This window comes from Melanotaenia boesemani, chromosome 16 (genome assembly GCF_017639745.1).
Source record: "Melanotaenia boesemani isolate fMelBoe1 chromosome 16, fMelBoe1.pri, whole genome shotgun sequence".
In the NCBI taxonomy this organism is placed as follows: Eukaryota; Metazoa; Chordata; class Actinopteri; order Atheriniformes; family Melanotaeniidae; genus Melanotaenia; species Melanotaenia boesemani.
Window position 1 is genome coordinate 28,577,433 of NC_055697.1, and position 26,636 is coordinate 28,604,068.

At 37.9% G+C, this 26,636-nt stretch overlaps 1 protein-coding gene across 4 annotated transcripts in view; it reads left to right on the forward strand.

The window, feature by feature from the left end:
* Window positions 1-26,636, forward strand: part of nckap1 (NCK-associated protein 1) — a 39,922-nt gene that overhangs the window by 4,166 nt on the left and 9,120 nt on the right. The window contains exons 2-19 of one of the 4 annotated variants that reach the window (XM_042010149.1): window positions 4,777-4,794; window positions 13,212-13,322; window positions 16,868-16,960; window positions 17,056-17,112; window positions 17,255-17,397; window positions 17,770-17,860; window positions 18,544-18,681; window positions 19,389-19,437; window positions 19,929-20,085; window positions 20,233-20,289; window positions 20,762-20,858; window positions 22,634-22,740; window positions 22,855-22,987; window positions 24,745-24,826; window positions 24,961-25,019; window positions 25,134-25,279; window positions 25,369-25,501; window positions 26,445-26,564. In XM_042010149.1, coding sequence (XP_041866083.1) covers window positions 4,777-4,794; window positions 13,212-13,322; window positions 16,868-16,960; window positions 17,056-17,112; window positions 17,255-17,397; window positions 17,770-17,860; window positions 18,544-18,681; window positions 19,389-19,437; window positions 19,929-20,085; window positions 20,233-20,289; window positions 20,762-20,858; window positions 22,634-22,740; window positions 22,855-22,987; window positions 24,745-24,826; window positions 24,961-25,019; window positions 25,134-25,279; window positions 25,369-25,501; window positions 26,445-26,564 — 1,791 coding nt within the window. The remainder of the gene's footprint in view (window positions 1-4,776; window positions 4,795-13,211; window positions 13,323-16,867; window positions 16,961-17,055; window positions 17,113-17,254; window positions 17,398-17,769; window positions 17,861-18,543; window positions 18,682-19,388; window positions 19,438-19,928; window positions 20,086-20,232; window positions 20,290-20,761; window positions 20,859-22,633; window positions 22,741-22,854; window positions 22,988-24,744; window positions 24,827-24,960; window positions 25,020-25,133; window positions 25,280-25,368; window positions 25,502-26,444; window positions 26,565-26,636) is intronic. The other 3 variants (XM_042010150.1, XM_042010151.1, XM_042010152.1) reach the window with 3 other exon arrangements.

Below are 26,636 nucleotides of genomic sequence, written 5' to 3' on the forward strand. Positions count from 1 at the left end.
ATCTGTTTCATTTTGAGTCATGTGTGTTGAAGCAGGAAACATTGGAAAATGTGCAGGACAGGGGCCCTCGAGGACCGACTTTGGGCACCCCTGATCTACAGCATGGGCACTAAAAACACCCGAACACTTGTAATGCTTATTAAATCCTTAGTTTCTTAAAACTTCCCTTGATTAAAAGCAGAAAATGTACCTTAACCTGAATAGAGACTATAATTGTAATTTAAAACTCTACTAAGAAGTTCTTTCAGGGATTTTGCATATGATGCATGATATCTTACTAGTTAGTTGTCAAGGTTTAATATGAAAATCAGGGCATTGCACATTTACTTTCCATTTTATCAAGTTGAATAAAAAATGTTATGCAAAGCTGGAATCCCCAACTTCAGTCCTCAAGGCCCACTGTCCTGCAGATTTTCTTTGTTTTCCTGCTTCCATACACCTGATTCAGATTAATAGATCAGTGGCAGACCTGTGCAGAACTGGTCAGAGATCCATTTATTTTGAATCAAGTGTGCAGCAGCAGGGAGACATCTATTTCCTGCAGGATAGTGGGTCTTGAGGACAAGGGTTGGGATCACGGATTTAAAGGGCTCAAGTTGATTTGATTGACACCTAAAATCATTATTTTGTAATGTATACTGTTACAGAAACGCTATTTTTGTCATGCTAAGATTTATGAAGTTAGATACATGATCTTTTTCCCTACCACTGGATACTCTTTTTGAAAACATTATTGCTTTTTCTTGTTTGTTTATACCAATTTATCCTCCTTCATTTGATATTCAGGCTTTTTGTTTATCCCAAGCGGGTGTCTTTCTTAAATTCTCCACAATTCAATAAAAATGCAGCCTTCTAATTGGCTTATCTACTTTATGGGACCCTAGAAGGAACAGTTAACGTGAATAATGAAGTACTGGGGGTGGGGGAGGGTTACAGGTTGACATTTAAATAAGCAAGTTCATCATTAATGACACTTTTCCTGTTAATCTTTTATTTCAAGTGTATTTTATAAGTTAGACGAGGCCTGAATTTCCCTTCGTAATTTTTATTTTCTTTATTGTGCTCAGACATTAATAATTGCCCCGGGGGGAAAAAAAACACAATACAAACTGAATTATCATCATACTGTTGGCAGAGTTATTATTTTTATTAATTCTGTTAAAACTGAACAGCTTCAGTTGGAGTGACTTCACCCATGACATGTACCTTGAGGGCTGCCAGTATGCAGGTTTTCTTAAATCACCTGCTGTTGTTTTGATGAAAGCCTGCAGACTTTCATCGCCTCTTGGTTTTTTTCTTTCTAATCTGTCGTCTATCAAACAGCGTGACTGTATCTAAATATAGACTCATTTTAGGCTACGTTCACACTGCAGGTCTTAATGCTCAAATCTGATTTTTTTTTTTTTTTTTAATGAAATCTAGTTTTTTTTTTTTTGTTAGTTTTTTTTTGCGTGGTCATTCACATAATCATTTCAATGCGACCTTCATCACACTGATGTGTGAACCGTATGTGGCCCTGAAATGACACGCATGTGCAGAGAATATCACGATGTCACGTAATGTGTAGTATTTACGGATGTAATGGATGCTTCATGTCTATTTATCAGTTTGGAAGTACTGCCCTACTCTGAACCGATCAAATTATGCCCAATTGATGAATGAAAGAAGGAGAATGAGGGAAAAAAACGGAGAGAACAAATGTAAACAATGGTCTTTTGAGGGGCAGTGACTCCTACTGTAACGAGACATGAACAGACAATGCAGCTGAGTTCGTCTGTGCAAAGTCCTGCACGGGTCCAATTTTACCAACCCGTACCCGCCCGACCCTTTTAGGATGATTACCAAACCCGACCCGTGGACATCTTCCAGAGAAATCTGGACCCCACCCAACGATGTAGGATATAAAATGCGGCCTGACCCTTTGTAATTGTAAATAAACCCCGTCCCTCCCTTCATTGCATTGCTTTGCTTAATTCGTTCATATATTTAAAGTAATAGTGTTGTTGTCGTTTTCATTTACAATAAAAAGGAAAAGACAACACAGTAAATATTGTAAAACAGCAGAATTGTGCCGTTTGTCTGACTTCTGTGACATTAAAGTTGGATGAAATGCGGCATGACCGTTCAGACCCACAGATATATGCAAGTGGCCTGGATAGGATTTGAAAAAATCAGATTTGAGTCGTTCAGACTGTTCATTAAAAAATCTGATGAGTCACATAGAGGCAAAAAAAAATCGGAATTGAGCTGCAGTGTGAGTGTGAGCCTTAGTTATGTAACATAAACTGATGAAGTTTGAGTCTGGTAAGTTATCACCTGGAAAACTAATTGCTTAACATTTTGCAGAATAGAACTGAATGAAAGTGATGTTCAGCTCGGGTTTTTAAGTGAATTATGTGGTTCAAATGTGTTATAATGCGCTCGTTCTGTCTTCCTTATTTTTTCTGTTTCTTCTTTTGGTTTTCTGCATCCTGAGCAGTTACCACTGCTCTGTAACTGACACACTGAAAGTTAAACTGCCAACAGTTCATTCATGTTAAATATATGTGAATGAATCTATATCGAATCGAATTTAATCAAATCGGTTTAGATTAATGGTGACTCCCAGCCATTACAGCTCATTATCTTGGTGCCTGCACCATGTCTGTTTTCTGCAGCTCAATCCAGAGCTGAAAAGTTTGCCATAGATTATAAACTAAAGGTGTGTAAACGTGGTATCTGCGCCCATAGTAAAGTAGCCATCGTTGTTTTGACAACAGTATTGCATGACTTCAGAACTTTGCCTAAAATAACTCCAAATTACAATTACTAGCCTAATCAAACCCAAGTTGTCTTTTGAGGTTTTAGTGCTGCACTATTCAGAAACTAAAGAAAATATTTTAATTGTTGTTTACTAGATTTATGTTTATTGGCTTTTATTTGGACTGTTTTGCTGTCATTTGCATCAACGTTGACGTCTCTCTGATTTGAGTTGACAATAAATTTTATATCCCTGTAAGTGCAATAAAACTTCCCATCAGAAATCCAAACCAGACATCTGAAACTTGGACCAAAATATCTGAAGTATCTTGCTAGTGATCTTACATTCCTGCCGATTATTGTCCAGTTGAATCCTAAAACCAGTAAATAGAAAAATGGGCGACAGTAGAAAGTGCTGGACAGGAGATCATTGGTTTTGTCTGTTGTATAAGTTCAAGTAACCATATTTGATGTGGCTTGGTCACATCTGGGAAACTTCTGATCTGATTAATAAGGTTGCTGTTCCGACCTGATGGTTACGATCAGATCACATGAATGCATTTCTAGCTGGGATGTATCCAGTGGTGGAAAAACAAAATTCTACTCAGTCAGGCTGGATTTTTGGGGTTTGTTTGTTTATTTAATTTCTAAAATTCTCTTGAAAACTGTTGAATATTTTAGAATAATTTACATGAACTTTTAGCACATGTCTTGATATGGATCCCCTTCTTGTTTCATTTATTCTTTTTTGGAAACTATTGTGACCAAAAGCTCCTGTTTGGAGTTGGGCAAATAAACTATATATTCTATGCTGAGGAGAAAATAAAAAGCTTAAAACTGCATTTTAACACCAAAAATTTTCTTTAATCCTCAGAATCATTTAAGAATTTTAACATTTGTCTATAAAATTGTCTGAGTATACATATTATTTATGCCTGATAATGTACTTAAATAACCATGAAACAATCAGATAGGCAGCAGTCAATGGAGAAATTGATGAATAAGAAAAAAATAAATATTTTTTTGTTTTGTTTAGACCAGTTTCTACTAAAGATTGCATGACACAACATTTCTAAATTAAATAAACTAAAAAAAAATCTGTTATTTTTACTCTAATATAAGTGTTTAAAAAGGTTGTGTTGCAGACATGCATGACTTTTTAAAATCCTCTGGAGGCACTAAGTTTAGCAACAGTGAGAGCGTACTTTTCTTTCACTGAAACACCTGAACGCAGCACAGAAGTCTGGCATTTTTTAAGGAAACTGAGTCACAACCTACACTAAGAACTCGTAAAAGATACATGTCACCACTTAGATGCACCACTTAGAAGTATGTATTTGTGCCTCAGTTCTACGTAGAGTAAATATGCTACCAGTTCACCAGGTCACACCTGATAATTGTGTCCAGAGATCAGCCAGTCGCATCGCAGCACGTCTATCCAAACTATGACGCGATCAGACGTATAAGAGCATCACAAGCGCCCATTGCTGTAGCAGTCAGGGAACGCCGCCTTGTCGGTTACTAAGCAACAGCCATGAAGCAGAAATGTGGAGCAGTACTGCAGCCAGTGAAAACTACAGGGGCCCAAGTAGTCTTCACGATGTTCTGTGTGAGACGGTGGAGCCGCTGACAGCCAGAGTGTCAGCCATATTATTTCAGGCTTTCCACACTCTTAAAATGGATGTGATATTTTCACGTAAATAAGTGCGTAGGTGGGGGTAGCACACGTTGTGTTACTTAAAAGACAGCAAGCGTTAATGCAACTGTTAATGTGATTTAAAATGTTAGCTCAGCATGCTTTGTTTATTACTTTTTTTATTTTATTTTGGTTTATGTGTTGTGTTGAAAAGAAATGCCAGGTGGTTATCCCTAACTAAACTCGTGTAGAAAACACCTGTATGAGAGCAGTTATTTTAAGACTTGTGTGTGAGCGAGTGTGTGTGGACCAGTGATCGAGCACTTTGTCTGGGTGGGCTCTTTGTTTTGATTTCTTCTCTTCTTCTCTCCGTTCCAATGCTTCCCCCCTCTCCTATGCAGCAAGGACAAGTTTGGAAGGTTTGCAAAATTTATCACCTTCCACTGATGAAACCCTCCCCTCCCTCCTCCTTCACCCTCCCTCTATTGCCTCCTCTTCCTCCCTTCCCACCTCCTGGCTACCTGTACTGATCTGTTGGTCCTCTCCTTTGTGACTCACTCCTCTTCATGCTTGAATCTGTAATGCTGAGAGTAAGGCTGGGATCCATTCATTGTCAGTTCTACCAACCCACAGTGCAGATTCATAGTGTTATTCATTTGTTGATGATATCACTTTCACACAAACAGTTTTTCTTTTTATTTATTTTTTTTACTTTTATGCAAAGTGAACTTTTGTTCTCTGCTAGTAACATCTAATTCCTACCTGCGGCTATGGCATCCAATGCTTTATAAGCAATATTTGTCAAAATAAATGTATTTGTATTTATCCACCCACAAACTAAACTTCTCTTAAAGTAATTACTACTTATACTGTGTTTATAGTTTTGCAGCTAAACTCGTATTAAGTGATGCTGGCAACTGTAAAACGGCTGCAGTAAAGACAAAATACCGGCAGTTGTTTGTCACAAATTAATGATCCCACAGGATCAGATGTGTCTGACAACATTCTGGATAGGATCTCTGCAGTCTTGCAGAGGGAGTGAGAGAAGAGGTAGCTGCCCTGAGAAAAATGGAGTTGTACTACAGAGTTGAAGTAAAACTAATACTGGTTCCTGTTTGTGTGCCTTCAAACTGAGGCAACAAAAAGACATACTGAACATTTTTGGCTTTTAATAGGCTAGCTTTGAATGTAAAAGCACCTGTCAGTACTCTGCATCCTGCAGATTATTGTCTTCGCAGTGACTGGTTGGACCAAGATGACGCCTACAAGGAAAAAAGGACAAACCATCCCACACCGGAGCATATTATCCTAAATAAAAATTTGTAGGAGCTTCACTTAAAAGTGGGCAACAAATTCGGATGCTTCATCTAAATAGAAATAAGTAAATGGCTAAATAAACAACTCTGTGTGGTAACATGTAGCTGCTATCAGTTCCTCTAGATCTGAGGCTGTTTACGAAATGAATGGTCCAGTCTAATTACAAGTAGCTTTCTATCTACATACGAAAAAAAAAAATATATAGCCACACATCACTAATATGTGGATGTTTTAATTTGAAATCGTGCATCTTACACTCCTAAATCTCTCACTGTCTCTCACTAATTATGATACTGTGCTTAATCACAACAGATTGCAGCATTCACTGTAACAGACCAGCTTTTTTTTTTTTTTTTTTTTTGGGGTTATCATAGAGTAGACTGGCCGTTGCCTGTTTCTGTGGAATTGGTTGTTTTTGGGGGGAAATAAACTATTCAGTTAGATGAATCCAGTAAGCTCAGTCAGTTACATCATTATAATTAATCTTGGCATTAAAATTACATTAAATAAATCATAATCATCTATAAACATGTGGGCTATAGCCACAAACTCCCCCTCTTAACTTACACTTGACCACATCTTGTTTTCATGTAATTTTGATCTGTAACCACGACTTAATAAGACGTGGCCACGCAATAAAATTGTTCTCCGATGTCCTCGAGTGGGCTCCGCAGCTTTGGACCTTCTGTAGAGATTTCCACCCAAGCCTCTATTAAAATATCCAGATTATGGGTGGGTGAGACGATGTGTGAACATATCAGCAAATATTTCACAGAATTCGTTCTTTCTTCTCTCGACTTTCATTTGCAAGCACAAATGCCTTTGGAGCAGTCTCACATAATTGCTCAGTTTTATTGGATTGCAGCTGCCAGCTAAAGCCTTCACACAATGATTTTGCTGTCAGACGCAGAATATTAAAATTCCAACATTTTTCTTTCTCTACTACTAATTCTGTACTGAGTTTACTTCAGTAAATTAGAAGTAAATTGCATCACCTAATAAGCACTCTTTAAAGGTACATTGATCCTGAAAAGTACAGTAATGATTAATACAAAGCAATGAGTGAAACTATGCCAGTTTTCAACAGACATTCCAGGCAGCCAGCCAGCTTTTTTCAGATTGCTGTGGTTCTCAAGTGGTTGTTTCTGATCACATGAGACCACCCTGTCTTTTTTTTTCTCCAGTAGTTAATCCCCCTTTGTGAAAATGAGAGGGCTCACACAGTGAAGCACCGCAGACAAAAACCAATTCACCTCAGGGAGAAGCTGCTTTGCAGCAGATTCAAATATTGTATCCAGTAATTAGCAGCAGTAATTAGTTTTCAGATGTATGTTTCTCCACTCTGCTGCCACGTATTCCAGGGTCCCCTGCCGTATGCCAGTCAGAGCGGGGACCCTTGGAGAAGCTCAGCTGTTAATTGCTACCTGGAGTGTAGAAAGATGACGGAGGTGAGACAGAGGTCTGTTCTGGTATCCAGGCAACAGCCCCCTTGACTCCTTCCTGACTACTGTTTCTCATCTTACTCTCATGCCTTGTCCCTTCATTTACTATGCCCCATCCTTCCATCCATCCTCCCATCAGCCCCCGCAGAACCCTGCCAGCCAGCTTATTGCACCAGCCACCACCAGCACAAATACCCAACGCCACATCATCATAAAAATGTTTAATAGATATTAAAATCAGTTCTTTCTAAGCAGCACTTCTAAAGTATAATAAAAGTTAAACTCGAGTAACTTAGCAATGCCAACCTGGTGAGATCCTGTTATGGCTTTGTCTACAATAGAAAACCCAGAGCACTAGTAAATTGTAGCATAACAGAAACAACTAAAAATCAAGATTTTTATTTGAAGTTTTTCATGTTTTAGCCCATTAATTTTTAACTCACATACTGTACATGACAATGTTTGTATTAGATGCTCATCAAAGTGTTATTGCTTTTAACTCTTTGGTAAGATAATATCTGCCACCTTTAATAGACTTCAAAGAACAGGAAGCGATGAGAACTTTTCTTTGTAGTTGTCTACCCCATAATATGCAGCTGTATAGCACCTATTACCCAAACTATGATAGAGACACAAATGATTTCAATGATTTCAAATGTTTTGGTTGCTTCTTGTATTATGTAAAAGATCCAATTTTTCTTAATCTTGTATCTCCCTGTACCAAAGAAAGCACCGTAACAAAGTGCACATTACTTCATGCTTCTCAGATTAATAAAATAGCTTCAAACAAACTAATCAATACAGTGATCATAACCACAGGCTTGTCTGGAAAAGACATTTTACAAATTCAATAAAAAAAAAAAAACATGTTAGGCTTTAGGCAGCTGTTGTTTTTTAGGTGGGCTAAAGCATGACAAAACACCACACTTGTTGGGACATTCATAATGTGTGCTAATGGGACAGTGTGTTTTTTCCACAGTTTCCTGGGGTCAGCCACAGGGTAACTACACTGTAGTGGCTAAAGTGGAGACTAGCTTGTTGTTTAGAGCAAGGGTAGTGGTGCTATTATCAGAAAAGTGTGGTGTTAGCTAAACGATGAGGCTTGTGCTGTTCTCTCAGTCATATCTTGATTCCTTGTTTCTTGTGTTTACAATTCAGTTTGCCTCACACACCAACCAACAGCTGTCAGTCAAAAATACAGTGAAACTGGCTGAGTATCGATGGCAGTTGTTGATGGACCAGTAAACACAAGGAAACAAGCTAAGACTTGAGATCCAGACGGTCATTGGTGGTGCTGAACTCATGTTGCTGCTGTGTGTTTTTCTGTGTGTAAGCCCTCTGTTGTGTCTGAGTGGTTTGTGCTTCAGATCCTGTCGTCGTGAGTAGGTTTAGATCTGGACTGGTGTTTAGTGATTGAATTCATTTGAGCTAAAAGGTGAACAGCTATTTTGATTTTGTAATTTACATACTTTTAATTCCATTTGCTGTCTAGTTAAGCTGTTATCTAATCTTGGTCAGGGCTAGGCGATATTGTATGAAGTATTGTGGTATTTTCTATTTCATCTAATCTCAGTTTTGATCATGAATGTAGTTTGTTGATGGGATTGGTTTCAAAAGTTTACTAATGACAACAAAGAGTGTTGTGTCTTTTGCAATGAAATGTCATTTGACATTCACCAATCGATGGCAAAGTTTGCAAGTTGTATAAATCTGTTTTTTCCAAACCACTTCCATATTACTGACATTGACCCCTTTGGTCATTTTCTTGGATAGTTTGGGAAGATAACATAAGCCCAGTTTCAGTCTTACCTCTGCTTTCACAACTCTTTGGCTACATCCATATAGGGATGTTACAATTAATATTCTTGCTATGATTGTCAGAGAATTAACCAAGATTATTACACTTTTATTAAATTTACTACACTATAAATATGTTAAATCACATGAACAGTTCTTAAAGGTCAATTCTATGTTTTAATGCCAGCATGACTAAATAATATAGCAACAAATTAAGTACCAAAAAGTCCCATTCCAACAAAATCTCCTGTAGTCTGTAAACGATAAATAAATACTAGATATTAACTCTGGATTTATCTAAGAGAAAACAGATGGAAAAGGCTACATGACCTCTACCTGGACTTAACATTATAAAAATGTTTTTTGAGCATCTATTTTCAGCCTGAGTAGAACATTTTCAAATGCATGATAAAACATCTAGCTAGCTTTAAGTCCAGCTGTCCTTCAGCAGTTTAGCTGCCAACTGAAACATGAATCATACTGGAAGAGTGAAAATAAATATTGCTCCTTCTACAGCTCATTGCACATGGACAACAAGACAGGCATTGCATCCACGCCAAGTTGATCGTGTTTGAACAGTGAGAGATTTTCAGGTTTTTGGTAACCACAGCACAACCACATGTACCCTGAGAGTTGCAATGAAATGTGCTGTGAAATAGGATCATGATAGTTGAACTCATGGTTGATATCTGTTTTTAACAGAAATCTTCATCAGTTAACAACCAGCTTTAGAGACATTTTACTGCAAACTAGTGGATTGGAAGGATACACTGCTGGCTCTGTAGATGGATCGGCTGAAAATGTCTCATGTTTATCACGGAGATCAACAAAGATTTAGTCATGATCTACTTTTGAGATTATTTTATCAACAAGCCCAAATCTGGATGTTAAATTTCATTAAGCCTGTGTAATATTTACTAAATTTTGGACCCCATATTGAATTATAGCAGAGTGATTGTAGCTACTGTTGCAGTCAAAACAGTAACATCTGCATTAGGGGCTGATTCTACAGTAGCTGTGGCTCACCTGAACATTTAAAGGATGATTTATGTGAGTTATTAATGTTAAAATCTGTCCCACCCACTGTAAGCAGCACAGTTCATTGCACCATAACTTAATATGTTACCACTGTGTGGAGATTTCACCAGTGCTGTTAAACCATGGAAACATTTCAGTTGGTACATGGGAACGGAAGCTGAATATTTAGCTTGTATTTCATCATGTTTTAATACCTAAATTGTTGGTAACCTACTTTACATGTAACCTGGGATATGTAGAAATCCTTCAGCATGCAAACTAAAATCCTTGTTTATAGTTGTGACGCTCTCTATAGCGTAATGGGTCATTAGCAGTGATTAGCTATTGCAGGTAGAGACATTGCATAATATATTTTTGTGTTATATTTTTCTATTTTAATAACTGTGTGTTACTTTGTGTTTTTTTTCTATACTCACAATTTATATCTTAAATGTAAACCACCAGAGGTCAAAGATGCTGAGTTCCTCTGAGTTTGTAACTCAGTGTAGGCCAGAAAACTTTGTTCATTCACTCCGTTTATGGCTCATGCATGAACCACATCTTCCTCACCATTCACTACTACACTACCCATGATGCATGAGCACTGTTGATTCCTGCCAGAATCAGGGCAGTCCAGCAGACATGGCAATACCTGTAGAGAAATAAATGAGAATATTTCTGTGTGGTGTGATAAGATGCTCTGCAGAGGTTGTGACATAAGTGAGATGCTGCTGCTCTGCAGAAAACTCTGCATGTTAAGATGCAGATGACAGGAAACACTGATAAAGGAATTCATGTCTCACTTCCACATACCTTTCTCTTTAAGCCTTACTCTATTTCTCACATGGATTCCCTTTGCCTCTTTTTTTTTTATTTAAGCCTCCCCCCCCTTTCTTCCACTTTTGTTTCATTCGGTCTCTGCCTGAGTCTACCCAACCATCACTCAGCCTTTCACATAGCGACTCTAACCAGTTGGAAGCTGAAGCTCTGTGTCTGGAACTTTATCAGTGTCTCTCAGCCTTTTTTTGTTGTGATTTTTTTGTTTATTTTTTACATGGGAGATGCAATTTGGTATTTTAAATCACTTACAATGACTTAAAATTTGTTTCACTGTTGATGAAACCTCAAAAATGTCCATCATATTTGGAGATGCACCAATCAATTTCTTCAGCTGGTTAGTCTGAGATGTCAGATGTGCAAGCATGTTTTTTGGGTTGGAAGGTCTTTATTAGAAGATACAGTTTGGCTAACACGTGTAGGTAAAGAGCAGCACAAAGCGGTCTTAGTTACTTACTGCATTGGCTATCAGATGTTCAGATCTAAAATTCCTGGAAGGAAACACAGGAAACACTTCGGTCCAACTGCACCAAGGTAAACAATAAGCTGCAAATATGCTTTAACTAGTCATCATCAGAGCTTCAGGACTAACCGTACCTTCAGTGTGCAGCTGGCTGTCGGTCACATCTTTCTGTTGACATGAAAAATTTAAGCTGTCTTGTAATCAGGAGTACATTGTGTTGAGGCTATTTAAAGACTATGTACACACAAATGTGATATTTAAATGTTTTTGTTTTTTTATGTGAATTTGGGGGCAAAATGAAGATCTACACAGAGCTGTTTTCGAAAATGGAGTTCATACAGTGTGTACATGTTTGAAAGGAAAGTCAAATGCAGGGCCAGTGTCTTTCTTGGACATCTAGACATTTTCTCGCCATTCTTCCAACAACTAATGGTGCATTTCAGCTGCCTCGTAACTCAGAGAGTAGCTGACGTCATTACCAGGTAATTGACAACTCAGAAATAATAGACCCCTCTAAAAGTAATTATCCATAGCAACAACTCACTGCTGTTTACACCAGAAACTTAGTGGACACAAAACATATTAGAAAGAAATTTAATAAAGAATAAAGACAACAATGGACTACAGGGGGTACTGCGTGCAGCCATCATTAGATCTGGAATCTTGGGGTCCACTGCAACTTATGGGTTTGCTGTTTGGAAAAATGAGTTCACATTGTGATTTCCGGCAAAAATTCCTTCAAAAAACTAATTCCGAATTTCAACTGGAATGCACAATAACCACTTAATTATCACAGCTGTACCAACAACTTAAAATCAGACTAAATCTGGTCCAAAATCTGTGATGCTTGCATCTGGCTCTGTGCTTTTTTTTCTATGTAGCAGTGTACTCCATAAGGCATTCTGCTTCTGCATTAGTCTGCTTCTGCATTAGTCTGCTTGTATCTAATTTATGTGCAAACATGAAAAGAGTCATGTTAGCAAGACTAGTGCCAGTGCTATCTTGTTTACCTTTGCCTTGGAAATAAAAGAGTAGTGGTGCATATTTGTGATGTTAAACCACACAATTTAGTGCTGCAAGCCAGAATCGGGTTCATTGCCCAAATACTGCTTTTGCTTGTGGATGATGGTGTTTCAAAAAATTACACTTATTAAAATGCTTGCATTTGTGGGAACATGAGAAATAATTATAAGCAGAAGTAGAAATGTTAAAAAGAGAGGTTACAAAATTGTGTCTGTATGCTGTCAGACCTTTTAATTAAAAAGAACAGATCTGGGGTTAGAATTGGTGCATCTCTAATGATGGTGTGCTGTGGAAGTTGGGTCAAATATATCAAGATTTTCCACAAAAATATGGAACAAAAAAGTGTGCAGATACCACAGTCAAGAAGCTGGAACCATTAACAGCACTCCAGTTTTGTATTTGATTGTTCTATTTTAGTATCAGCTCCCAGCTCTTTAATGTCTCTTCACAGCTCAGCTGAGAACCACTGATTAGTTCAGCTTTTACAGCTGATCCTGGTTTATCCAAACATCAAAGCCAGACTTCCTAAATCTATTCAGCAGACTGGAAATCTGCCCCGTTGACTGTGCTTAATCTCTGGAATCTCCATGTCCTCACAAACTACTAATTACACCGCACAGATCACTTTAAGTTTGTGTGTTTGTTTTCATGTCTTTAGCATTCCTGTGGTGTGAAAACTTCACGGTGGTGTCACTATCTCATTTTTACCCAAACCCCTTCCCTATCTCCACCTGGAATAAACCAGGGTTCACTGTAAATGTAGACTACATCCCTGGTGGTGACCACACATCTAACATGCCTGATAACAAGAGCAGAACATGTCGGAGAAGCTGAAAAAAACAGAGACTACTGTTACTGTGAAACACTTTGTTTCAGTAACAGCAAACATCACATGGTCTGTTCCACATCTGCTCACCTCTTCTTCTCCTCTCCTTTACAGGCATGTGGAGATCCAAAGGCAAAGCCCTCCTATCTTGTCGATAAGAACCTGGAGTCTGCAGTTAAATTTATCGTGAGGAAGTTTCCTGCTGTGGAGACGCGTAATAACAATGTAAGTATTCCTTCTGGTGTTTGTGGAAGGCTTTCTGTGGCTTAGAGAAGAAAGAAGTGGACGAGTGTTTGCTAGCATTGCTGGTTTGTCTTTGGATGGTTACACAGCTAATTTTGAATGTAGGTTTAACAATTTCAATAATGACTATTGTCCATGTTAGCGATCAATAATCATCATTAAAATGAATTAAAAAGAGTGAATGTTTTTCTGGATGCTGATTAAACTATTTTAACCATCAAGACAAAACCAAGTCTGTTGGGACAAAATACAAAGTATTTTAATTGATTAGTTTTGATTCCGTAATGGTTTTAAAAATATTAGTAATATTTGGAAAACAAATATTTTTATGCTCAACATTCAAACCCAGTGTTCATTTTTGGATTATCAGGATCTGCTCACTTCAATTAATAGCTATTTACATGCTGATGCACAATGTAATCACACAGGCAGGTCCAGTGTAGGCAGGTTTACTGGTCCTGACAGAGAGGGATCTTTCACTTCATAACTGGCATCCCAGCCATCCTCTCCTGTATTAGAAATGACCCTATCCTAACACAAGTCTTGGATTAGAGGTCACTGAGTACGCCTCTATTCCTGATCTCAGCTTAATTAGCGTATCAAAGCAGTTTCTGAATATCCCTCTGATCATATACACTCGTGCATTTTCTTCACTTGAATAAAACAGTTGAAACTAGGGCTGGGTGATTATAGCAAAAACTGTTATCACAGCATTATTTTCTATATTAAATGATCTTGATTTCTAAATAGAGGTTGTTAATGAAATGAATGAATTCTAAGAACAGGGATTATGGCCTGAGATTGTTCATTTCAGTAACTGGGAGCGGCTTGAATAATGAATGATATAACTAAGATGATTGGATAATGACTAATAAGGTGGAGCTAACGCCTATATAACATCTAGAATAGTTTAATTTATTCTGTGGTTGACCCCGTCAAACTTAAAGATCCACTAATAAAGGCTTTGAGCCAAGACACGATGTATGAGTCGAATAAGCAACTCATATGTGAGTATTTTTGTTCTCCTTCAGTAGGAAACTGAGATGTTCTACAATTTCCACATCCACAAAAGATAAGATGATACTTTTGATGCTCGCACCGAGTCACTTCGGCCCACATTTTCATGCTTTCCATGTAGTCACTGGAGGGAAATCACCTTTCTATGTGATCAGACTAATTAGTTGTGCTTCCTGTTTTGGCGTTTGATAACTGACGAGAAAGTTTGCACATTAATCTGTTATTGATTCCAAACCACTTCCATATTACTGATGTACTTTTTGGTCAAATACTTGGATAACACTACTTCAGTTTCAGCATCACCTCCACCTTCATGCCCTTCTTCAGCTACGCTCGTTCTACATTTTAGCTGTCAGGTTTTGGGTTTTCTTGGCGATTATCAACCAGTTTAAAGATGCATTACAGACAGAGTGTGTTACACACAGCTTGTTGTATCTGCTCAGCCCTTGTTGAAACACACTGCTTGAGTTGGAATCATTCTCGTGGTGCGTTCACTGTCATCACTGAAAAGTTACTGTTTGATATTATATCCTTATTTTGAGGCTTTATTTTAGATTTTTTATTAATTTATTTATTTTACTATTTTAGATATCCTAACCAATATGTAAAATGGATTAACTAGATACTTTTTGTATTTTTTTTTTATATATTGGAAATTTGTTAAAAAAGGAAACAACTTTTGGATGAAAAAGATTTTTTAAGGAAATGTCAGGCGTGTGTGTGTGTGTGTGTTTTGAATGAACTAAACTTAGCCATTGCTCATCATGTTTTTTTAAGCTTTACTTGTTAGCCTAGCTCGTGGCTTCTGGCCCTCGTGTTTGTGTGAGCGTCATGTAGCAGACGGCTTTGTGAGCGTGTACATGTGTGTTTGTGTGTGTAGCTAACTGCTGTATTCAGTATAACTGTGCAATAATTGTCTCTTATGTTGTTTTCTGCTTTGTTTCTGTGTTTGTGTTTTGCATGCTAAACTTGGCTTATTCCGGACTTGTGCTTTTTGGTAAGTTTTTGTATCTAAGTTTGGGTAACTTTTCTATTTTAGTTCACATGCTTAAGTTATGTAATAATGTATTTTCATTTTATTTATTTGTACTTGTTTTTTGAAGCTGTTTTGGAGTGTTTTTTATTTATTTATTTTGCTTTGCTGTGCTTTTCTCTCTCTTTGCTGGCAGTGTTTTTAGTTTCTCTTCTTCCTCCACTGAATGATTGTGTGGCTGGTTAACTGGTTTGACAGCTGGTTTACTGCCAGTTGGTTAGTTGACTCATAACCAACTGGCTGATGTTTGAATGACTCGCTGACTGCCTGCATTAAGGAGTGCACATTTTATTTGACCAGTATCTGAACAGGTCTGAGGACATTTCTGCCTCCTGAGAGTCAGTCAGCACATTGGTCTTTTTCATATTACAGCAATAAAAAGATAAATCTACCCATTAATGATAATTGCTCTGCTTTTACTGGACTTTGGATCAAGTAAACAGACATTTTACCTCCTTGGTGCAGCAGCAGCAACACACTTTCCACACTTGTCATTTCATTGACTATTGACTATTCTATTCTTTTAGTAGACCACCTGGTTTAGGGTTCAGGTCTGACCTCTGCTTTGGAGACGGGTTCAGTGTACAAGCTGCTTCAGTAGTTTCTCTCATGTGAATTAAGATATTCACATATATACTTGATGCATTTCCATAAAAGATTGATATAGCAATCTTTTAAAGCTGAATCATTTTTATTTTCTATTTTAGTGGTACAATAAATCCTCATCAAAGTCCATTTTCAAAAAGCACAAAAATTGGCCCTTTTTTGTGTTTTTAAAGTTTCTGTTTTTAATCTTGAAAATCCAGTGAAAACTTTTTATTGACCACTAATATGGTCAGATTTCACTTAAGTCATTTGTGCTTTTGGAAAGATCCACATTCATAAAAAGCTGCAAAACTTTAAACTAATCCCCTGAGGGGAAAGAAAAGAAAGAAAATCTTTAATCCATAAAGGATATTTCCTGTGTGGCATGAGTCAAGTCACATTTTTTTGTTTGTCAAAATTGTTCCACCGAAGCAAAAGCAACACCTTATGCAGATGGAATTTGATGCAGGATTTTCATTTTTTTATTAATGGGAACAGCTTTTGTAGCAGCAGAGTTGTTGAATTATTTAGCAGTGATATATCACTTTTCAGTACAGTAAGTCAAATAAAAGAGATACTTTAATTAAAGTAAAGCAAGTTTTGATAATCTCTGCTGGAGCCTCAGGGGAAACTTTTTAATTAGAATTTCATAGAGACTGGCTTGGAACAGGAATACATCTATTCCTCTGTCTCAATTTAAAAAGAGTGTCATGGAAAGAAAACTATTTTCAGAATGGACTTGAACCCATCTAAAGTTTATGCAAGTTTCTTAAACTTCGAACACCGGTCGGCTGGTTTGTCGTAGCTACATTAGAAGAGAAAGAAACGTAAGTTAATAAATCCAGAGATGTCATGACTGGATTGTAACTATGCTCTCGCGTGGTCTTTACAGCAACAGCTGGCTCAGCTGCAGAAGGAGAAGTCGGAGATTCTGAAGAATTTGGCTCTGTACTACTTTACCTTTGTAGATGTCATGGAATTCAAGGTGGGGAGAAAAAAAATCAAACACATCCAGTTTTCTGGGAAGGGTTTCATGTTGAAGACGGTAATCATCGTGTACATTCACCTCTTCATCAACAGGACCACGTGTGTGAGCTGCTGAACACTATAGATGCCTGCCAGGTCTTCTTTGACATTGTAAGTAAATGGTTGTTTTCTGTTTCCATCACCTCTTTGCTTTTTTTTGTTTTTTCTTTACCTCTACATGTAAATACGTCAGCCAGGATAAAGAGAGGATTGATATTTGGTTTTTAAAAATGTCCATTTTGGTTCCCGCCAGACGGTGAACTTTGACCTGACCAGGAACTACCTGGACCTGGTGGTGACTTACACTACTCTGATGATCATCCTGTCTCGCATTGAGGAGAGGAAAGCCATCATCGGACTGTATAACTACGCCCATGAGATGACGCACGGAGCCAGGTGCGAAAACACAGGCGATGGAAACGAAAGACGAGCTCAGCTTTTTTTTTTTTTTTGTCCACATAAAATATTTTGAATTAATCGCTGCAACTAGACAAGGTTTAATAAATATTGTTAATAATAAAAGTACGTAAATCTAATTATTCCCCAATTATGCTAATAAATCAATCTTAAATAAAGGTAATATGGGGACGTTTTCATTTGGAAAAAGTGATTTGAAAAACTATTTGAGGAAATTTTTGCCTATTTTCCACTCAGTCACTGGGGCCATCTCAGTCAGCCCCAAATCCAACTTCCAACCATCTTTTAACAGATACATGAAACAGCTGTCCTTTTTATTTAGTGGTAACCATGGTGACATGTTGATTTCAGTGACAGGGAATATCCCCGGTTGGGCCAGATGATTGTGGATTATGAGAACCCTCTGAAGAAGATGATGGAGGAGTTTGTTCCACATGGAAAGGTAGGAAAACTGTCCATTAATTATAGTTAGTTTTCAATCTTTCTGTATAAACATTTTTCATTGTTTTTATTTATTCTTTTCTTTTACATTTTATATAATCCTCAGTTTTTTGGGGGTTTGTTTTTTAAAATGCTGGATTTTATCTGCATTAAAACGTTTGCAAGTTTCCAGTGTTATCTGTGATGTCAACAGGTTTTTAGTGTGTTGTTCCAGCATTTGTTTCTTTCTTCCCTGAAAGTTTTCTGCTCAACAGAGTGCAGATATTATGTAAAAGTACTCAGCAAAATTTTAGATATTCTGAAGGTCTTCCAATGTTTTTCTTTGGGCATCAGCTACTTTTTTAGACTTCAGACTTTATTGTCATTACACAGGCATGTGCATTGAAACTATGGTGCTCAGAGCAGTACAGTGTACAAGATATAAAACAAAACAATTTAGATACACAAGAGAGTAAATACACAATAAAAATAAAATCTAAAATAAAGAATAAAGCAGCGTATATAGTAAACAAGGTACATTTACTGAATATTGCACTGTAATGGTAAAACACTGTCACACTATTAGAATAAAATAGTCAGTAGTTTCCAGGTGCATGTAGGTTTGTCATTATCAAGGCTTTTCTGTTTGAAAACCAGTAAGACTCCAGTTGTTTGTTGTGCCCTCTCATCTTTCTTCTTCTTCAGTCCCTCTCAGATGCATTGATCAGTCTTCAGATGGTCTATCCCAGGAGGAATCTGTCTGCTGACCAGTGGAGGAACGCCCAGCTACTTTCTCTCATCTCTGCTCCCTCCACGATGCTCAATCCTGCTCAGTCAGACACTGTTAGTACCATGATTATGACTCCTAAATGTCAGACTCTAACACATAACATTCAGATTTTTAGTTTTCTTTTTGTATCGCCTCTTTTGAAAATGGAAAACCTGAGGTTCACCGTCTGTTAAGGCAAGGCAGTTTATTTGTATAGCACATTTCATGTACAGGACAATTCAAAGTGCTTTACATAAAACAAAGACATTACAGATATTTAGAAATAGTAAAAGGCATCAACACATAATCACAATAAAATAATAAATTACATTAAAATGATTAAAAGCAAGATAAGTTAAAAAAGTTAACATGCAGATTTCATGCATAGGCGCATGAGAAAAGAAATGTTTTTAACCTGGATTTAAAAATATCTACATTTGGGGAAAGTTTAATCTCCACTGGCAGTTTGTTCCACTTGTTTGCAGCATAACAGCTAAATGCTGCTTCTCCATGTTTAGTCTGGACTCTGGTCTGGACGAGTTGACCAGAGTCTTTGGATCTAAGAGCTCTGCTAGGTTTATATTCTCTGAACATATCACAGATGTGTTCTGGGCCTAAACCATTCTGGGATTTGTAAACAATCAGAAGGGTTTTAAAATCTATTCTGTGACTGACTGGAAGCCAGTGTAAAGATTTCAAAACTGGTGTGATGTGTTCAGATCTCTTAGTCCTGGTTCAAACTCTAGCAGCAGCGTTAAGTCAGTTCTGTCTGTCTCTTCAGATGCCTTGTGAGTACCTGTCACTGGACGCGATGGAAAAGTGGATTGTGTGTAAGTACAGTAAAAACTAAACTTATAGGAGTTTTTTTTTTTCTTTTCTTTTGACGATTAAGATTCTCATTAGTCCTAAAATCTATCAGTTTTCCATGAAAACATATCTGCCGCAGTCCCATTCTGTTTTGCTGCGGCCATTTTTCAAGTCATTACATCACGTAACCCCGTCGTGGTTCAAGCATGAGCAGAAAGAACAAACACCACAGAAACAGTCAGAATGAGTGAATACATGGTTATTTTTCCCTGCTCTGATCATGAAAAGGTTTAAACTACTCCTCTCAATCGGATTTAACATTTTTTTCTGATAGAAGCTGACCAGATAAGTTGAGGTGTTTACATGATGCATTTTAATCTGTTTGGACGCTCCATGTAAACGCAGCTAATGTCCCTGTGCTTGCATGCTCCTTTGAGTGTATGCGCTGTATACGGGACTTTTCCTTTGTATGGTGTTGAATCTGATTCAAAAGTTCCCGGTTTTCCCCCTGCAGTCGGCTTCATTCTGTGTCACGCGGTGCTGAACAGTGACACAGCAGCTCTGTCTCTGTGGAAGTTGGCTCTGCAGAGCTCCACCTGCCTCTGCCTGTTCAGAGATGAAGTCTTCCACATCCACAAGGCTGCAGAGGACCTGTTTGTCAACATCAGAGGGTACAGAGCAGCTCTTCTGTCATCCTGGCACATTTTCTCAGTTTTTCATATTTGTTGAATTTGTTAAATGTGTTTTTGTTGAGACAAAATAACGAAGCAGTCTGATGGATATTTTGCTTTTGATACGCTTCCTTCTGCATTTTCCAGGTACAACAAACGCATCAATGACATCAGGGAGTGCAAAGAACAGGCCCTGTCTCATGCGTGCGTATATTCTTATTAAACCTTTTATCTGGAATTGTCGTCCCTTCTTTACATTTTTGTGCCTCAAACAAAAGAAAAGTTTTAGGATATTTTTACCCCCATACAGTCTGTATTTTCTCTATTATTAATTTCTAATCCTGTATTTTCTCAGTTCTTTTGAAATGTCATTTTAGCTTTTTCTTCTTATTTCCCATGTCTCTCTCAAGGAGTCTCTCACCAAAACATCACCGTCTTTCCCCCATTTTATCCTCCCCTCTTTGTCTCCCCCTCTGTCTCATCTCTGCTTTTATCCTTATTACTTATGCCGTCTACCCCTTTCATCTTCATTCTCATTCTTCTGCAGTCACATACCGTCTGCTTACTTTTGTGTCCTCTTTGGGATTGTCCTTAAAGTGTCAAAATACCGTTTAATCACGTTGCTGGGTTTTGATGCTCCACTCTGACCCCCCTCTTCCTGTCTGAATTTCTTCAGAGGCTCCATGCACAGAGAGAGACGCAAATTCCTTAGATCCGCCCTTAAGGAACTGGCTACTGTCTTAGCTGACCAGCCTGGACTTTTAGGTCCAAAGGTAATGTAAAATACCACCTTAAACTGAGACGTGGCAGCTTAAATAACAGTTTATTCTGTTTCTATTGATTGTGCACATTTAAATGCCATGTTAACATGTACATCTTGTTTCTTTAGGTCATTTAATAAAGATACAAAACATATTTTACATCATATTAAAAACACTTAAGTGTTCCTTTGTTTGGGTGTGTGAAAAGTCTGCGTTACCCTTCTTATCTGGAGCCCCCTGACCAGATGGAAGCATTGGGATATGTTTTGTATAGAGATCTTTACACATGCATAGAAGCATCAATCCTAACGTATAACATATCAAAATGACATGAAGAAACTCAAGTAAAAAACTCTACCAAGCATTGGCATCCAGACCAAACACAATTAAAACCCAAGCAGTTATATGGGAATGTAATAAAACATGAGAACAGTACTGTCCGCTCTGCTAATTTCTCCACTTCGAGCAAACCCCAGAAACAAGGTGTTGTGTGAAAGCAGAGACAAAGATGTCTGTCTCAGCTAGCAGCCAGAATCAGAAACCGTGTCTTACTTTAGTTGTTTTGTGGTGAAAAGTTTGATTCCAGCTCTAATGCTAATGTGTCCTCCTATGACTCTGCCTTTGTTTGACATGAACCATGAATGTTTCCATGGAGATGAAGGAGGTTTAATAGTGAAGTATTCACTCTTCCTATCATAGACTATCTTGGGTTTTACTTCTTTCTGGATCCTCATGGTGTTTCCAGTGTGAATTTGGAGGCTATCCCTGGATTCTCCTGACTCTCACCATTGATTGAGGTGTCCATCATCAGCATCGGCAAATTGCTTCCTGAGATATTTAACTGCGTAAAACCTCTATTAAAACACCTGGAAAACTGCCCAGGTTCACTTATGTAGCTTCATCTTTTTCACAGCTCATCAGACATTACTCATTCCTAGATGAAATGGGCTGCTGTCTTCTGGGTTTAACGGAAAGTGATGTGGTTTTCTTTTAGGCAGAGATAACCATTCCCAATGAATGTTCCAATTAATCTCACATGCCTCAGCTGAGACCAAGACTATACATACAGCCCTTATAGTTGTGAAGATATACTTCATTTAGTTTGCATATGTCGTTTCAGACAATAGATGAAGGCATTAAGCAGTTGATGTGCAGTCACACCCAGTGTAATATACTATTTATAATTTCAATGCCATGTTTAGATGGAGCTTGTTTTTTTAGTTCAGCAACAGTGGGAATACAATCATAAAACAAACTTAACAAAAAAATATATACTGTACGTTCATTTGTTTGGGTCTCTTAAAACTTAGAAATCTAAAGAAGCAGATTTAAAACTCCTAGGATCGAACTTTGGATTAACTGTGGCTTTAACTTCACCAACTTTAGTCCCTACACCTGCAGCAGACTCATCTTTAACTTGATTTTTTCAAAGGGGAATATAAATTTTGCAATATCAAGATAAATATTTGCATAAAGCATTAGAAGTAACTTTCTATGTGCATTGAGATTGAATGTGGCTCTCATGGAGCTAAATCTGGCATCCAGCACCTGATATTAAATAATATAAGAATCTAGATTTATTAGGGCAGACAGACATATCACCCTCTGACCAAATGAATGCTTCATAAATATGAATGAGGAAATATATTGCTGTATATTTATGAACATGTATAATATTGGATATTTGATCCTGAGAAGGTGAGTCTCTACTGCCTGCTGCTCCGTATAATTTATGTTGGGGAAAAATTCAATCCTCTGCTTTCTTTTCTGCTTCTCTGATCCTGCAGGCGTTATTTGTGTTCATGGCATTGTCATTCGCCCGCGATGAGATCATCTGGCTGCTTCGACATGCCGACAACATCCAGAAGAAGAGCACAGATGATTTTATAGACAAGTAAGTAGAAAATGCAGAGCAGCGTATCTGAGCACATGCGCACACACACTGACCTGTAAAACTTCCATGAGGAGCTTCTTCTCCAGGAGTGAAACGTTCATGTTTGTTTTCCAGACATATAGCAGAACTGATCTTCTACATGGAGGAGCTCAGAGCTCACGTCAGGAAGTACGGGCCTGTGATGCAACGTTACTACGTCCAGTACCTGTCTGGTTTTGATGCTGTGGTTCTGAATGAAATGGTGCAGGTAAGATCACACATGCTTCTCATAAAACCCTCCACTAAACCTGTACTGAATGTAAAGGGACAAACCAGCAGCACATGAATGGCTGAGCTCAGATGAAACACTCCTAACATCAGTGTACCACGTTTAAATGGGTCTCACTCTCCAGTAGAAACAAAATATTTTATTCTGTTGATCCTGTGTTTTTGTTTGAATTTTTACAGTTTGATTTTAAGATCTGGTTTATTTACATTGTGTGTTTAAGAATAAAACAGTGTTTTCACTCGTACCTTTTATATCTCATTACATATGGAACATTGTCCAAAACTGGTCGTCTTGTATATCCTCTTCCATGCTGGGTGTTGTGTTTTGTTGCCATGGTTGTTCTTCTTCGTTCTTTTTAGATCACGTTTGATCACGACAGATTTCCGGAGGACTAGATTGTAGATCGGTTGCGGGACAGTATTGTTATGTGTGTGTTGTTCTGTGATGAGATTATCGGAGTACACCACACACAGTATGATCAACATTGTTGAATGCCTGATTTTTTTTTTTATCTTCATGTTTGAGGTCTCGAACAGATAAAAAATCTCATCAGATTAATAAAACTTGTATGTACAAGGCCTTAGTGAGTCTAATTCGGCGTCCTGTCAGCTCTCTCCAGCCAGTTAATCTGATGTTTGACTTGACTTATCAATTTCTCCGTTCAGAGGAATCAAGGTTAGAGAGTAATATAAAAGGCAAAAAGAGCAGCACATATTAGAAAAAAAATCTAAACACCCACTGCCTAAATACAAGCATGAGCTCATTAAAATAAAAAAAAAAACATTGATAGAGAATGACAATAAACACAAAAGTATAGATGAAATAAGAGCCAACATAAGACATAATAGTGAGCAGAGAAACAGCTGCATGTTTAACTAGGAGTCCTCATAAACCTAAAAGCCTACAGAAACAAGGCCATGTTCACACGGATACAAGTTAAAAGTATTTTTTTACCGTTAAGACATTTCGTCCACATGGAACCGACGTCTCAGGAGCACAGAGATGCTAATTTGTCAAACCGTGTCCCAAACATGACTTAATCTGAAAACACCACAGTTTTGTTTCTGTGTTTACAAACCCATACGTATATTTACTGCACCAATTCCATCATAGCCCCACCTCCCCCTTAACCCGCACACAGAAACCCCACCAACAGCTGCAACAATGGAGGATTATGAATTAGAACTTCTAACTCATCATCACTCTACAGTTTCTCTTTTTTACCTCGACTCATCCTTTATGCCTGTTTACACTACACAAGTTCAAGTGCATGCTCCATGTCTTCTTCTGTGTTTTCATTGTATTTCTGCCAGCATTACAGCGCCACTTACAGGCCTTGCTTATGTACCAGGGTGAAGTCAGGACAAAAAAACCCTGCAGAAATCACTATTTTACAGCAAATTATTTTTTGAGTGAAAACCACATGTAGTTTAATGTATCCATGATGTTAATGAGCAAGTGGAAAGCAGCGTTCAGGCTGCTTCAGTCACAGGTTTATTTCTATATATCTCATCTCTTTAGACTGTTTTGGCTTTTCTTTTTACTTGTTTCTGTTTTAAATGTGCTATATAAATAAAACAGTATGGTATGTTTTCCCTCTGAACCTTTTTATTTATGGGCTGGGTTGATAATTGAAGCAAATACTCTTGACGGGCTGAAATCCATGTGTGCAAACGGCTCTAGCTGAAAGCTGAATCTATAATTATCTGAACTGCTTCCTTCCTGTTATTTAACAGAACCTGTCGGTGTGTCCGGAGGATGAATCAATAATCATGTCTTCATTCGTCAACACTATGACCTCGCTCAGTGTCAAACAAGGTAAATTGTTAGTTTTTGTATCATCAGGAAAGCAGACGGAAATGAAAACAGTGTTAATAATGCTGAAATAAACTGACAAAGTCTTAACATTTTCAAGGTGTGTGTATTTTTGAGTAACGTGTTCATGGTTACAGTGGAGGATGGAGAGGTGTTTGACTTCAGAGGCATGAGACTGGACTGGTTTAGATTGCAGGTATAAACATATCAAGTAATCCTACTGAAGAACAACATATTTTAGGCAACAAAAAAAAATTTTGCCTTCATTTTTCCTCCTCACACTTCACGTTGTATGTTTTCCTCTCTGTAGGCTTACACCAGCGTCTCTAAAGCCAGTCTGGGTATAGCCGATCACAAAGAGCTTGGGAAAATGATGAACACCATCATCTTCCACACAAAGATGGTGGATTCTCTGGTGGAAATGCTTGTGGAGACGTCAGATTTGTCCATTTTCTGGTAATGTGGAGGTCACTGATTTCCCAAAATGCCCTGAAATGTATCGCTGCTGTTTTTGCATCCATCTTTCTCTGTTTTTGCTTGTGCAGTTTCTACAGTCGCGCGTTTGAAAAGATGTTTCAGCAGTGCTTGGAGCTGCCCTCCCAGAGCCGACACTCCATCTGCTTCCCTCTCCTCTGCACACACTTCATGTCCTGCACTCATGAGCTCTGTCCCGAGGAGGTGAGTACGCACAGATGCACCAATACTCTGTGACAGTATTGTAAATTCACTGGGTGGAGATGCTGTAACTAAGCTCTTTGATTCAGGAGTTTGTCAAACAGGAACTTGACCTGTTTGTAATGTATAATAGATAAAAAACATGGAGCCACATGCAGCTAAATCCCCCCCGAGAGGTCTTCAGAGAGCTGAAGAAGTACAGAGAACAGTGAAACGGGTACCTTAATAATATGATGTGAAACTCTTTGATCATCATCATCATCATCATCATCATCATCATCATCGTTGTTGTTGTTGCTTACCAGAACATTAAAACATTTTTTTTATCTAAATGAAAAGATTTCCAGAGGCAGCTTGAACAAGCTGGGTGGGATCAGGTGTTCTTCTCATAGTGTGCACCTGCATAGATTTTTAAACACAATAAGAAAGGCAGGTTTTCTTCCACTTCTTTTTGTAACTGTTTAGTTTTGTATATTTATCTCTTAAAGAAGCAGCAGAACAGAGTGAGCACTGTTCACGTCTTTGAATAATATAATAACCTAATAAATCCGGTATTTTTACAGCACTTTTCTAAAATCCGGAAAGACTCCTCTGATAAAAGTATGTTTTAAGAATAGATTTAAAATGGGACATTGACTTGCTGACCTGATTTCTTCTGGCATCTCATTCCAGAGTTTAGGGGCTTTGAGTGTATTGCATTCTACAGTACCTTTATTACAGCAAGGTGCAGAAGAAAAATTAAAAATAGGATCATTAAAAACAACTAGAAAATAAATGAAAGTAAAGACAAAAATTTCTGTCCATCTTTGCAACAAATCCACCCAGTCTGTAAAGAGATAAAGATTAACGAAGATAATAAACATGTCAAACAAATAAAAAAAATGTTAAATGAATTTATGCTGATAAAATATGAATTTCCCTTCTGTTTCTGTGTCTTCCTGCACAGCGTCACCACATAGGGGATCGGAGCCTGTCGCTGTGCAACATGTTCCTGGACGAGATGGCCAAACAGGCCAGAAACCTGATTACTGACATCTGCACTGAGCAGTGTACACTCAGCGACCAGGTAGGAATCCAAACACATTTGTTTTCTTCACTGCATAAAGTTAGATCAGGTTGATAAATCTGTCATGTGCAT